The sequence below is a fragment of the Microcebus murinus genome, chromosome 4 (genome assembly GCF_040939455.1).
Source record: "Microcebus murinus isolate Inina chromosome 4, M.murinus_Inina_mat1.0, whole genome shotgun sequence".
Classification (NCBI taxonomy): Eukaryota; Metazoa; Chordata; class Mammalia; order Primates; family Cheirogaleidae; genus Microcebus; species Microcebus murinus.
The window spans coordinates 33697478-33713086 of NC_134107.1; the positions used below are offsets into that span (position 1 = coordinate 33697478).

Here is a 15609-nt window from a genome sequence, read left to right on the forward strand (position 1 = left end):
CTTCTGTCACCATTGCTTGCATAAAGGTTACAAAAAAGTTTAAGTGTTGTAGGAAATTTACTTAAAGACACCAGTGTAAATCATATTCTGTTCAATTCTGCAAAAGGTAGTTTCAATAATAGTAAAGAAAAATGCTTTTAACATGTAGATAAGAATCCTCTTAGCCATACACAATTGTGGTAGCATTCACATTCCACACACAAGTAAGCATAGCTCATTAACATTTAATTAAATATGCTTTTGAAAGCCTTGGAAATATGCATGTCATATTTATCATGTAACTTTTAATAGATATTTAGAGCTAACTTTTAATATACATTTAAAACAAAATCATTCTTGCTATACTTTGATGATATACCACTAAATAAAAGAAAAAGATAGTGTAAAAATTATTCCATTACACCAAAAATCTTTCAGATATTTAGCATGAAACATGTCCTAAGCATTTCATTAAGGTAAAAAGGCAGGAGAGAGAGATACTATTTACCTCAAGACTGTAAACTAAAACATAAAAATTCTCTTACCTCAATGGTGAATAGCTTCCTTTTTAATTTAAAAGCTAAGTCTTTGACATCTGATTCATCACAAATCAAGTTATTAAGCCGAGGAATCTGCCGTATATGAATCAAACCTTGTGGAAAGGAAATTAAAAGGAAAAAATTTAAAAACGCTGTCATTAGATGCATAAATTAAAGAGTCTTACAGCAGAATCCTGTAAATTTACACACAAGCATCCTCCCCTTTTAAAACTGGAGCTTACTACCAGGAGCAATGAAGCAAATGGTGTGATTATACTCAAGTAATCAAGCAGAATAAGATAAACAGAAATCCTTGTGCGAGGAAAACTAATTGCACTTTGGTACAGAAGTACAGATGTAAAGAGGGATCTTAATACTTGTCAAAACTACAGCCGGTTTGTGGGTGATTTTCTCTTGTATTTACAGTAAGCAAATATGGCTATCACCTTGCATGCTGCCCACGGCACCACTGAGTGATCTTTATTTTATTAAATGCACCAGTAAGCAGCCAGCAAAACAAGGCTTATGGGTTACTGATAACCAGTGAAGCACTCATGAAAAATATTTCATTCTGTACCTTATTAATGACTTGAACAAACCACTGAAGAAAACTACATTTCAGAGCACACTCTAAGATCAAACATTAACCCTTATGCCACCCGAAGACATTCATTTCTACGGCATGTTAGATCTTTATGTAGCTGTTATGAGCTTTGCAACAGTGCTAGGTAAACCGTGAGCTTTGGCCTCTTGTCAGTAGAAATAATCGCTAATTTTTTCTGACAAGGGCACTGGATGGCTTTTGTGTAGCCTAATGTAGTTTCTGACTAAACTAGGGGTCATTTCCCACAGATGAAGACATGGAAGGTTCTTCAGTGCATCTTTCTGCCTGACTCAGCTCATATTTAAAAATCACCCTCCCAAAGACACTGATCCCTAAACATGGTGGGAAAATGAAAGTTCCCTATTTGAAAAAATAGAGAAATTTTATTTACAGATTCTTTACTGCTTCTCTAGTACAAGGTTTTTGTGTGTGCGTTTGAATGCTTAGTAATATATGCATTAGTTTTCACTTAAAAAGGTAAAACTCCAGGTGCTTCCTTTTAGAAACAGCCTTTTCAAAAATAATTCACTAAAATATTTGACAATTTTTTTAAAGTTAAAAAATGTAAAAGGTGTTATTAAGACGACAGCTTTAGCTACAAATTAAAAATATCTCACACAAAGCTATTTAGTAAAATATATTTTATTAGAAATCAGTACACCATACTTTTATTTGCACCTTTCTCATTTTAACCTTACATGTACTTGTTTAGCTACCTATTAAATCAGGAGTCTTACAGAATGAATGAATGATTTCATCAAGTCCTTCTTTAAAGAAAGTTTACTTGTCATTACAATCACTTACTACTCTATGGGGAATAATTTATCAATGCAGAGATTTCAGCACAAAGACTCATAGCCTTTCAACCTTTAAGATGTTTTAACCCTTTTCACTTGGATGTTGAGTGTGGATAATGTCGAGTGGATAATGAGAAAAAAGCAAGTGAGTGCAAAGGGTTAATCAAAATAATTTTTTTAGAATATGAAATATAATTTTATTAAATTCACAAACTTATGATACTTATAAATGATATTCAGTATATAATTTATTAAAGTAAGATTTAACTTGAATTGTCTTAAAAGTAAATGGAAATAATAAATAAAAAAATAGTTAAATCGTAATAGATCTTTTCCTATCATAATGAAAACAATATATCAAATGAGGTATACATAGGGTTAACCTGGGCATATACCATATGCACACTTATGCAAGTAAATAATAATGAAGCAAACTATTTTACAGTAGCTTTTGTTTACAGCTTATATTATTTTATTATTTTTAAAAAGGCTATATGATGACTCTTCAAAGCACTGGCTGAATATCATATAAAATATCTTACAATCTTTCATACTTTTTTTTGGAGACTTTAATATGTAAACCAACAAAAAGTCTGCCACAGTCTCAGACAATCACAGTCTTACACAATTTTGTAGCAGGGTTCAAATAAGCTCATCAGTCTTTAGAGGTTTCCACTGAAGTATAGCAGTTCCACTATAATAACAGCAATAATTTATATATGTTCAGAATAAGTAAATAGATAAAAATCTGTTATTCACCACATTCTATATTTAGTTTAGATCTAAGATACTAAGACCTAACTATTAAGGCTTTAGTATTCAAATGGTTCTATGTAAGAACCTTTATATTAAAAATTCTCAAATTAACCAAATGACTAAAATATTATTCTAAGTAAAAAAAAAGTAAGTAAAAGTCTGATGAATTTACCTGTGTTTATATCAGGGTGGCAATATTTTAAAATTTGTTTATAACTCTACCAACAAAATGAGTAAACAGAGAAAAGTCCAAATGTAATCAAAGATGTTCATTTTCTGATAATGTGACTGTGAACTAGGAATTTTAAAATATATTATAGTACGTATCTTATCATACAGCAAGCTTTGTAAAGTATAAACTGCTATATAAAGCTGTTATTATTAGAATTAACATGATATTTATTTTAAACACAGCTAATAAGTATGACTGATTTCATGGCAACTTTAAGCCACTGGGACAACAAAATGTACATCTGACTTAGCCATGCCTTAGTACTTGGATTTGACTCCTATCAAACAGTTATCATTACCTGTAGTCTCAATGTAGTTTGATGATAAACTGCCAGGGAAGACTGGCCAGAAATGGAAAACATTTAACAGGTATATTATAAAATAAAATTCATACTAATTGATAGTAGATATTCTGACTGGACAGGATGCTTCCAGAAGCTAGGATATGCTCTTCTCATTATAGAGGTGCTGCTTACCATGATAATCTTTATATAAAGGGTTGGTTTCTCTCTCAGAGCCAATAAATGATTCCAGACCAACTACTGTATCTGACAAGTTTGTAACGCGAGCAATAATTGCTTTATTCTGAAAAACATGAAAACAAAAGTCATGTTAAATGTTATGTTTAAAAATATAACATCTAACATCTATACAATGCCACTATGCCACCTCAATGACAAATTGTAGTATAGACTATTGACACAGAGAAATAACTAAAAAATTAAAAGCTAGTACATGCTTAAAACTAGATGAAAATACACTCTTAATTGAAAATTCCGACCCATGTAGGTATGCTATTTTAATTTGAAGAGCTGAGGGGAAATCATAAATTGGAAGAAGACATTAACTGACTAGTTTTGGTAGAAAACATAAATGCATTATTTTTTTACTTATCTTAAGGAGCAAGGCTATTTGTATATTCATACACTATTATTTTTTTGAATTACTTCACCAACTGCATATTGGAAAATCTGGCAGACAGTAGGGTTCAGAAACAGTAGATAGTACAGCATAAAGTAAGGGAAGGGTCTCATTGTTGTCTGTCAGCTGGGACTAGGTCCCAGCCCTATAACAGCTGAGGTCCTCTGTGACATATTAGAAACATGGAAGGGTCCAGCTAAGAGTCTGAAACATGGCTAGCTCTGGAGTCTTCTGTTTTCTCCTTCCAGATGCTGCCATTTGGCTCTGGGATAACAATAAAGGCAAAGAAAAGATGGTGATGACTAACACTCAGAGTAGGAGCCTACCTTTTTTTCCCCAACACAACCCAAGATGAACTAAAATATACTGCTAAATATCTTAAGAAATGTCACATTTCACTAGATTAAAATAATGTATTAATATGTTTCCAAATATAGTATGCCCAGTTATTAAGTAGCACAATTTTTAAAATGCTCAGAATTTATTTCATGGATATAAAAATATAATAATCAAATAACCTGGGAGATTTTAAAAAATTATTTAATGGAAATTCCTTTTAGGCCCTGACAGAGTGATAAGTTAGAAAACTGTGATAGTATGCTATTATACTTTACAAAATTTTTTGGACTGAAGATTTAGATAAGTTGAAAATATTGTTTGTAAAATTTTGTAATTCTGATACTCTTATTTTATATACTGGTAATACCCACCAGTTTAAAATTAATCTTTGAAGAAAAGATGGGAAATGTCAAATAGTCCAGAAAATTTATCAGTCTGACACTATGTCCCCTGTTAGAGAAGAGGCCAAATATAATCAAAGATTTTCATTTTCTCAAAATATGATTGACTACTGAAGTTACTAGTATTCCTCTGGTTTTTCAATACCTTTACAAAGATTACATAAGAATGAAAAATAAAAGAGGGTTGGTTAACGTAACCTGACTCGGTATGAAATACATAGTAGCCTGTGACCAAATATTCTGTCGGAATGACTAGTTAGCTCACATTTACGGCAGTATTTGAAACTCCTCTATAAATTGGAATGTGTGTTATATAAAGGATGTTTCAGCCTTTGAATCAGTGCTCTTAAAAAGAACCAGTAAAAATAATTATCCTTAATTGTCTTTTAATACTTTCAATCACGTGGGCACACTCAGTATAAAAAACAAACATAATTTGGAAATGCCTATTTTTTTCTAAGGCAATTTTTCATTCAATGGTGAGAAAATAATCCAGATTGATTCCTTACTTTCAGTTCTGTGCCACAGGGGATGGTCCTACTCCAGGAATAACAGGGGCTTCAGGGCCATAAACATGTTCCTCTCAATATTTCTTTAGCCAAAGACCATTATATCAAACTCATCCAGGTTGGGTTTCAGCCAGTTATTCTTCACCCAAACAAAAATGTCTGCCAGACATTCCAACAGCTGGGATACAGTTCACAATGAGTCAAGTTGAAAATGATTCATTGTGCTGAGTACTGAACAATGTTGGGGTGGGGGTGGGGTGTGGCTGGGTTGGTAGTAAAGGGTGAGAACAAGTGGGAGATGAAGAATAACCATGTGGTTTCCCCATTAAGAAGAATCTTGGATAACAACCAGCAGGCTCTTATCATTTCATTTTTAGGATAAACTCAACTGGGAAGAATACTCCTGTCATGGACCCTCAGATGAACAAGCACTCATAAAGACTACTGATAATATTTCTTAATCAAAAAGGTCAGATTTCCTTTTATCTATAAATAAAAGACTAAGCCTTTGTTTCTAAATATCTGAATCTAAAATAATAAAGTCAATTTTTTTGTTTGAACTCAAGTATTCAAGATTTCAGTGTTATCAACTAGGGCTTTCTCAATTATATAAATAAAAGATGAGATTAATTTCCATTCTAGTAGCATATAAGAAAGGTAATCTGTATTTAAATGGTCAACCTGACATTTGTTTATTTCAAAGAGAGTTTCCTTTCTTCATCTAATCTTAAAATTTACTAATAAACCATTTTACCATGTGTAATGTTTATCAGCTTTATAGGTCTTTTTAAGGTAATTTGTAGGAAATTAAAATAACTCAATTACCCACTTTGAAGAGTAAACCTAATGAATTCCAAATATAAAAGTTATATGTAGCCTGGAGTTCAAAATTTCTCAGAAACTTGTTCATGTATTTTATTTTTTATATCTCCAAGTACATCACAATTATTAACTACAAACTAAATTCTATTTTAAAAACTTATATGAAGTATTAGCACAAGAATAAAGTTTCAATCATACTATTACCATAAAATATTTATACAACAGTGCCCTTCCTGCTTTCTGCACAGCTATTTTGTAAATAGTTTACATAATGTGGCAAACTAGATTAACTGTGAAAGTTATATAGACATCTGAGAAACATCTATAGAATAAAAAGCAATGGAGACTATATAAGAATAACATCTAAGTTTCTGAGATAACTTTTATTTTTATTAGAAACTCATCTAACCTAGCTTTTTGTAGAAGCATAAAAGGTATTGGGCATATAAATGTATCTTTTTTTTCTAAAGTTAAAAAAGTGTTACAGAATACTTCTGCACCTCCAAGATCCATAAAGAATATGGTCTACTGATGTAATCTTACCTTAAAACCATTCTTGTAAAAAGGTCTCTCAAATCATAATGTTAATCCTAAATGGTCCTCTAGATGAAGGTAGGTGAATTTACTTAAAAGAATTTAAAATTAACAGCTTAAAAAAAATCCTTAAAAGCATAATAATCACAATTCACTTTAATAGGAACATGCTATGGATAACAAATTATCATAATATAACCAGCAGGGTTTAGAAAGCTTTAGCATAATGATATGAGAAGAGGTTTTGAAACTGGAACATCCACATTCTCATCCTAACAGATTGTAAATGTTTTTATGTTATTAGCTAAGATGTGAAACCTCTCTGGTCTTCAGCATATAGTTGGAAATGGAAGTGTAAGGTATTTGTGCATCAGTTACTTAAATTTGAACATAATTTTGTGTTAAGTTTGAAGTTGTTACAATTTCCAATAAGAAACATTTGAATAAGGACATTCAGAATTCATCAGTATCATAAATTAATGGTTATAGTACATGTAGCATCATGACATCACCCAAGTACATACAGTGATATTGCCACCCCTCCTCCTTGCCCATCTGGATATGAAAATCTAGGGTGGCTCAAAAATCCTTCTTATACTAGACAAATCTCCCTTCGCTCCTGGTGAAAGTTGTCAGCTCTGGATAGTAGCCAAGACATGACTAGGAGGGAAGCCAGAAGAGAAGAGAGCTGGTGTCCAGGAGTTTTAAGAGTCTGCTGGCAATCTCAAATAGCATTGTATTAAGTTACATAAAAGGCTCTTAAAACTTTCTGTTGCAGTGTAATTTCTTAATTAATCATTTAAATTTAAAATATGTCAAATGCTGTTGCAAATAAACAATCTGCAAATCAGATTGTCCAGTCTTCTACCTTTGTATTTCAATTTTAATTTCACAAAAAAATTTCTGAGTTTTTGTTTTGATTGTTCCCTGTTTGGTTTCATAGAATGTTTCTTGTTTGCATTTATAAAGTCATAACGCATTTTTTATTAGGACACCCCAAATCCATTAAACAGATTTTAAATTAGGGAAGATTAATTTAATGTGACCTTTTAATTCAAAGCTCATAAAGCCTAAACTATGAATTTTGTCAAGAGATAAAAATTCACTGCCTTATAGAGCTGCCACAATTTTCTAATAAACATAGTTCAGATACCTAGTTAGAGTTACTAAGTAACAATCAGAATGCCTCAATCCCTGAATATTTCCTTATTTTCTTGGACCTAATTATCCCAACAATATGAAACATGCAATATGTACCAATACAAAATATATTTAGAGGCAAGATTTTAACAAAAGGATTAATAATTAATTAACCAATAACTTAATTATCAAGAAGCTTGAATGGAATAGATCAATTGACATAATGCATTTATACAATACCTCAAATAAGAATAATTTCTTGGATTACTCAATTTATACTATTTAAGAAAGATAGCAAACACAATATAAAAGGAAGAGCTCTCATTTGAGTATGATACAAATATCAGATTTGGGACTATGATAGGATGAAAGCACTACTAAGTTAATGCTAAAGACTTAAAAGAATATTTAAGTTACTTTATGTTTGACCTTAGTACATGATATAATGTGTGCATGTGTTGGGGATGGGAGGTAGGTGGGGAGGATTATTTCCACAAGAAAAGTAGGTATGTTATATTCAACAGCTCAATTTATAATAACATATTCTAAAAAATGATATGCACAGAAGCATGAATATCTTTATTATATAATCCAAAAAAACTGGATCAAAGGATAAATCTAGGGATATTTAATAAGGTATTTGTTTTTCCATGGTTAAGTTTTTCCAAGACTGTAAAATAACAAAATTATTTATATTAAGCTTGTAACTTTCCATAAACTTGTCTTACCTTCCCCAGAATTGTTGCTTGTTTCTGTAGATAAGATTTTTATTTCATTAATTTGACAGTGGGGAAATAATTCTGTTCATAATTATGAGTTTAAGAAAGACTGATTTTATCAGATAAAATTATACTAATGCATATTTATAATAAATTAATGAAAGCATTCCATTAAATCTTTCCAGATTTAACTTTATTCAAAGTCACAGTTAATTTTAGAATATAGAGGAAGTTGTGCAAATTAAAAAATTGTAAAAATAACATACTTTCTTGGTAGCATCATGTACTGATATTCATATAGGGAAATCATAAAGCAAATATATTTAGGTTCTTTTTCCTAAAGCTTAAAACATATCCATAAAGGGGCTAATGGCAAACATACTTATCCTCAATGGTGAAAGAAATTGATAAGCAAGATGTCAAATTTTAATAGGAATACATAATGGAGTCATATCTCTTTGTGTTTTCTACCTGATCAAACAGTTGTTATTCTAAATTTTGGTAAGAAAATGTTCATTCTTTATAATTAAGATATTTTATTTTTAGAACACATGATATTATTTTCAGAAATACTGTTTAAATTTATGCTAGCTTCAAATACTACATACTCTGTAGAATATCTATATCAGTTTTGCTTCTTTTTCAAGAGGTTATTCTATAAAACATTAAAAAAACCCCTGCATATTCTGAAAACTCTCAGAAATGGGATGGAAAAATACTGTAATGAACAGGCTGGAAATGATAATAGTATTCAAAATTAATTTTAGGCATGTTTCATAACTCTACATCATCCAGTTTCATATTTTAGAAACTACCCACAGAGAAATTTGTGGTTTGTGATTAAAAATGTTTTATGGGTAACTTCCCAAATCAGAAATCTTTTCTTACTACTTTATATTTGAAACCCTTAAAATGCAATTCACAGATGTCCAAAAGCTCATGCCCTGCCTGGAAAAACAATTGCTAATATCCAAATATCAAACAGAGCATCCAGCTGATGTTTGTGATGCAGTGGCAGGTTAAAGATACTAAAGTTTAAAATCAGCTTAGAATAATCCCATATTGAGTATAAAATTATAGCCTGTCATCAGGAACAGGCTGACAGAGCCAGGTCCAGATGGGAGACTGGCTGGGAAAAAGGCTGAGGCAGGTGGGAAAATGATGGGAACCTGACGGAAGACAGGACTACTCCCTCTGCTGGCAAGGTCCTCACCTGCTTGAATTTTTAACAAATGACTAGCTTTTCTTTAATTATTTAAGATATAACCAATAAATTATGTAAGGTGTCCCCTTTTCAGTCTGCTGTTCTATGTTTGCACATTTTTAAACCCATGGTATCTTATTTTCGCCGGATTAATTTGTCAGAGATATAAAGATCCAGTGTTTCACCAGGAGGTCCAATCCTATTTATCTTTTAATTTAACTACATCATAAGTATAAGCAAATACATTACTTTTATAATATAAAGTCTTTGAAAACTAAAAATGCCTCTAAATTATGTTTGTTGATATATATAGTTTTTTGAAGAAAAAGAATTCTTGGGCTAGAGACTTCACAATCTCTTTCTCAGGCTCTGCATAATGCCCCGTAATGAAATAATATAGAAATGAACCATATAAATCAACTATACAGGGAACAAGGAAACAGCATGTCACAGCAAAACAGCATAGATGTACAGCGCCAAACCTATCTGATAATCTAATGATCTGAGTTTACAGATATTATGTACTAATATGTAAGGAATTAAGAATTAATGTTTACACAAAAATTTGCTAAATTTTATAGAAAAATTATTCAATATTTGATTTTCAATGTAAGTTAATAGCTGCAGCAAAAACATTTAGTAAAAATCTGTTCTAAGATTTTGGCCTACAACCAGAAGCTCCCAGAACAGGAGGGATCAGCTTTTTCACCCACTGTTCTCATCTGAATCCTGGCTTAAAAGCTATTCCAGCTCCCAGCTTTCCAGAAGGCTCCATCCCAGGAATCCTTGCCTGCCATTTGGTTTGCTGATTTTAATCTCTCAGGACTTTCTTACAGTGGCTCTACTATGCTGAACTGGCACTTGCTTCTAGAAGTGAGTTATTATTAAACCTGTAGGTCAATTGTGGCACTAACAACTCTTTGGAAGCTTTCAGTCACAGTGTACAATTTGCTAGTCTAATTAAATATTAATTCTAAGTGTTACATTTTGTGGCTAAGAGCTTTTATTTTCTATCATCAGCCTGGAAGAGAAAGAGGTTACAAGAATAATTTAATCTCTCCCTTGTCCTTCCCAACATTAAAGATTAACTACATAGGGTGCGAAAACATTATTAAAGAAGCAAGAACTCTTTATATAGTAATAATAATGTAATTAATAGCAAAGGGCTAAAACATAACATTAGGACATAACATCTGACCTGGTACTTAAACAGTTTTAAATTATAATTAGTTACAAGCACATTTGGTCTCAATATTAAGAAATAAGTATCATTCTTTGCTGAAGAGTAATCTTTCCTTAAGGATAGGTATGCAGCCACGTATATAAATAGAAATAATTCAAAACTCACACTTCCTCACAGGTATTTTTCAGACAGCTTATGACACCAAAGATAGAAAGCTTAGTCATTTTATTTGCAAAATAAATGTGAAATTAAATAAAGTTACATTTCTTTTCTGTGCACAGAGAGTGATGTAGAAGATTGTTTATAATGAAAATAATGTAAAAGGTCCTTTCTGCATTTTTCTCCTACTATGTTCAAGTAGACCAAACACACAGGTCCCTCCCCCCTTATGCTCCCAGAACAGTTGTGTCCATGCTTGGACACTGGGCATTATAAAGACTATGCAGTCCAGCAGCCAAAGATTCCATATGCCCAAACAGATGACTCAATCTCCATACCATGATGAGACATTTCACTATTTATATCATTGATACATTTGAAAAGTTTGGCCCTAAATAGCCCTGTGGCTAATAATCACTACCACTACAGGAACTATAAAATGAATAACAATTTGAACCGTTAACATCACAGTTATTTTAGAGAAAGCCAAAAAAAATTTAAAACCAAAATTATTATATTCACTGCTTGCTGACTATGCTTTGCTTAGGTAAGTATAATAAAAAGGTTTCTAAATGGTACTTTTTTCTTTTAAAGATGAACATGAATCTTAATGACAATTTCAAATTTATCCTGCTTTTATTTAAGATGCATATTAACACTAAGACAAAATGATACATAATACTGCAACTAATGCTCTACATAGAAACTTATGGATAATTTGAAGTTTGTGTGAAAAGTTTCAATTTCTTGACTAAGAAAGGAAATTAAATATGTATAATGCATACAAGCTATGATTTGATTTAAAAACTAACCAGATACCAGTATGTTCGATCTGAAACAGATGAAAAGAATCTGGAGCAAAAAAAACTTATAAATTCTAAGCCTGTAATATAAGGGTTAGAACATAATTCTACTATTTATTATTTTAAAGAAAAACAGATTGTGTTTACAACTCACTAGACTTATATGAAGTTACTGGAATTTGACAAATATAATATAAAAATAAAATGGGCTTAATATGATTCAGTTCATTTAAAAAAGTGCTTCTTTTAAAACTTTTAAATATGTCAATTTTAAAAATAAATTCCATAGTAGTTAAGAAAATCTGGAAAAATTAAGGGCAGATTTTCAGTTGAGATATTCTGATTAAGGAAAGAATTCATAAAAAAATGACACCCGGAATATATGGCTTTATTCTTTAGTAATTGATACCTATGACCAAGAGATCAAATCTGTAATTTTTTTATCCTTAAATATGTTTCTTATTAAAGTACATTTAAAAAGACTACTTAATATAGATTACATTATATGACTGAAGGTAGTGTTATGCTTTCCTATAACATATACATCAACAGTTACATAAAAAAATAAGTTCCAAAATTTTACATTAGTAAACTCAAAAAGTCTGTTTTTTCTTCACTATGCAATTATTTTTAGTTCTTGTTTTAAGAATAAAAGATTTCACACTGAGAGAAATTCACAAGGCCATTGGAGTCCACATTTCATAATCCCATATTAGTGGTTAGTTCTAAAGCGGTCCATTGCTTGATTTAGAGTTTAGCTGCTAAAGTACTCAGCATGAACAAAAAAGTTTATGGATGTGAAAAGGCTTGTTCTGAATTTCTCTACATAGGAACATACTATATCACTCATTTCAGTGGGTTCAAAGCTCTAATACATTAATATTGTATCAGATCAATTTGAAAATATATCAATTAACACACTACATAAAACTTCATTCAATTTTCAGGAGACATATTATAACAAGGTCCTTTCTTCATGCTTTTTATCAGAAAATGAATTTTCCTTGGAATAAGTTAACTAATGCTGGTAATAGTTTTCTTCAATAAGCTAGATGGGGAAAAAAATCTTCATATCAAATTATTATAAAAGAGTGGTTATATGACAAAAACCGAATAGGGCTACTAACTGATCAAGTGCCAAAGATGACAAATGAAAAGATGCTATAGGCTAGTTTCAAAACTGAAATCTGTTCTGAATAAAAGAAAGTTTAAATAATTTACTAACCAATATTCTCTAGGCAAATATATTAAATGCTGGAAATACTTAAAATTATTCTAAAATGAAAAAAGTATTATTTCATATTTTATCATCAAAAATGTCAAAGAAGTTTTCATTCCTATATTATGAGAGTTAAGGAGAAATTCATTAGGTTGTTGCTTATGCTTAAAAATTCTTTAAAAGTGTATATTATGACAGCATGAAGAAAAATTGGCAATAATAAAAAGTAAATTTTCCATTTGAAAGGAAGGCTGTGAGAAATATAGAAAAATAACCTTCCCTATTTTAATTATAATTCTAAGTGTTTCAATATTTATTTCCTGACAGTTTTAGGTAAAAATGCTTTTAATTATTAAACAATACCTATCAAGAACAACCTGTCACAGATTATGTAAAAAAATGTATAAGCTAGGGGAAATTTATTTTCCTTTTACCTTGCTAATAAAACCATAATAAGACACAAAACTAAGTTTTTGCTTCCAAAAAGAATAAACATTATTGGTCACTATTTTTCTCAAGCATAAAACTGCCACTGGAAATTGAAAATAAAATTAATTTAAAAGCCACAACATGTTTTCAGAATTTAGAGGTGGCTGAAAAATTTTGCTAGTAGTAAGCCAATTCCCATTAATAGACAGAAAAAATATTACAGTTTCATATCTTGCTAGGTATAGAAATCGAACAGTATCCTATTGTTAAGTGTTCTAAAGTTACCACTTTGCAAAAAAAAAAAAAAACTCATTAAAAAGTTTTGAAGAGTACAAAAAACATTTCTAACAGTAAATGGAGAGAAAAAGGAGCAGAATGCTCAGTGTAGCTGAAATATAACCACCTTTAATATTGAAATTTATACTTAAGTTTTTAAAAGTTGAAATAATATTTTTATAATTAAAATAATATGTAGGAAAAGTTTAAAGATAGAGCTTTAGTTATTTTTCTTAGACGTAACCTTTACTTTTTTTCTCAATCCACAACCTTTACTCGACAACAGAGTTTTGAACAGTTGAGTTGTGAGAATGTGAGCAGCTGCTGTTATTATAACTAAAGGTCTGTCTACTGCTTGAGTCTGAGAGACCACATGTTCGGCTGTCCTCTCATCTTGCCATCCTCACCAATTAACTATTAACATGGAGGGCTGTACACATGCTCTTGGGGGCTCTTTAACAGGCTTCTTGGCGAGTGGAACAACTACACAGCAGGGATCTGGGAACTGAGTAATGCTGGAATATAGGGGAGCCGTCCGTAGTTCTGCTCCTTCTAATGACACTTTACTCCATAGTTCAGCATGTAACAAAGTCTGTATTTAACTTAGCCATTTTCACATACATTTTTAGTACAGTGTCTTTGGGCAGATACTAAAACTATATTCTAGCAAGAGACAATATAAGTAATACTACTACTTTACAGGGAAAATTGTTTAAGACTATATATACATATTTTAAGACATTCATATTTGCTGAAAAACTTTAGTGTTTTTTAAACAGACATTTAGAACTTACTTTAATATGTTTTAAAGTATTCTTGTCATTTTTTTCCTGTGGTTATGGAAATAAATTTTAATTAACTTAAGGAAATAAAAGATTTCAAGTTCAAAGTTATGAGGCTGAACATAAAATATTTCAAATCCAAATTTTAGAATAATTTTTGTTCACTTTTTGCAAAAGTCTTATTGTAACAATAAGTTAGAATCAGTTTTGAATGTGTGTCATTATTTTCCCTGTTTTAACTTTCCCCCCTCTTTGTAATTTCCTTAACTATGTGTTCCTTTCCTACAATAAAATTAAACATGGGAAGCATGCCAAAAGTACAATAAAGGGTAACTAATCATTACTGTACAAGTCTGACAGAATGCTAATAACTAAAGTAAGAACACCGATTGGCTGGTTTACTAATTTAAGACATAAAGATATTTTATATACAGTACTTTTAATCCAGTGTTACTTTATATAATGCATTCAAATAAAAGTACCACAATTTTATTATCTATAGATGTTTAATTATATGACAAAATTTCAAGGATAGGAAATACATTTCTATTTCCTACCAGAAACCACTTTACTATCAACTCCCAAGCTCAACTATCCACATACTCACATATACTATTATACCTTTCTGTTCTGTTATCTTTTGCATTACTGAAAAATGTCCATGAGAATAGGAACTTGATTTATCTTGTTCACTACTGTAAACCCACTGGTGCCTAGAATAGTGCCTACATTATTTGTTGAATGAGTGAATAAGCTAAATTACCCTTAGCCATTCAATCATCATTGAAACCCTCATGTACAGTCTCTAGATATGGCTCTGATCACAGTGGAGAGGAAGTTGATGTACGATGTTAAGAGTCTTGTTACAACATGGTGATGCTACTAAGATCTGGATGCCATCTAGCTTTATCTATACCTGCTGGTCTGTCTCAGGCCTAATTTATGAGAAGATTCCGTCATTGTCTTTTATAAAAAAAGGCAGAAAGCTAGAGATATCTATTGCTTTGATAGATTTGTACACCTTATTTTTTCTGTTCAATTTTTCAATTTTGGAGGTCTGTTTGAGTAATAATTGTCTGAAGATGACAATTGCAAACATATATTGAATGCCTACTGTGTGCCAGCACTGTGTCAGCAGATGTTATTGCTAATCCTCTGACTTCAGTATTTTTTGCTCCATTTTTACAGATGAAGCTGAGGTTGAAAAGTTAAGACTTGATTAAGAACATAGAACTGATTAGGTCTATTTGCCTCCAAAACCCC

The 15609-nt window shown here is 31.0% G+C and overlaps 1 protein-coding gene across 4 annotated transcripts in view; it reads right to left on the reverse strand.

Annotated features, from left to right (window-relative positions):
• Window positions 1–15609, reverse strand: part of ELP4 (elongator acetyltransferase complex subunit 4) — a 211983-nt gene that overhangs the window by 111427 nt on the left and 84947 nt on the right. For all 4 annotated transcript variants that reach the window (XM_020286532.2, XM_076002057.1, XM_076002059.1 and 1 more), the window contains exons 8-9: window positions 3383–3491; window positions 525–631 (exon numbers count right to left, since the gene is read on the reverse strand). In XM_020286532.2, coding sequence (XP_020142121.1) covers window positions 525–631; window positions 3383–3491 — 216 coding nt within the window. The remainder of the gene's footprint in view (window positions 1–524; window positions 632–3382; window positions 3492–15609) is intronic.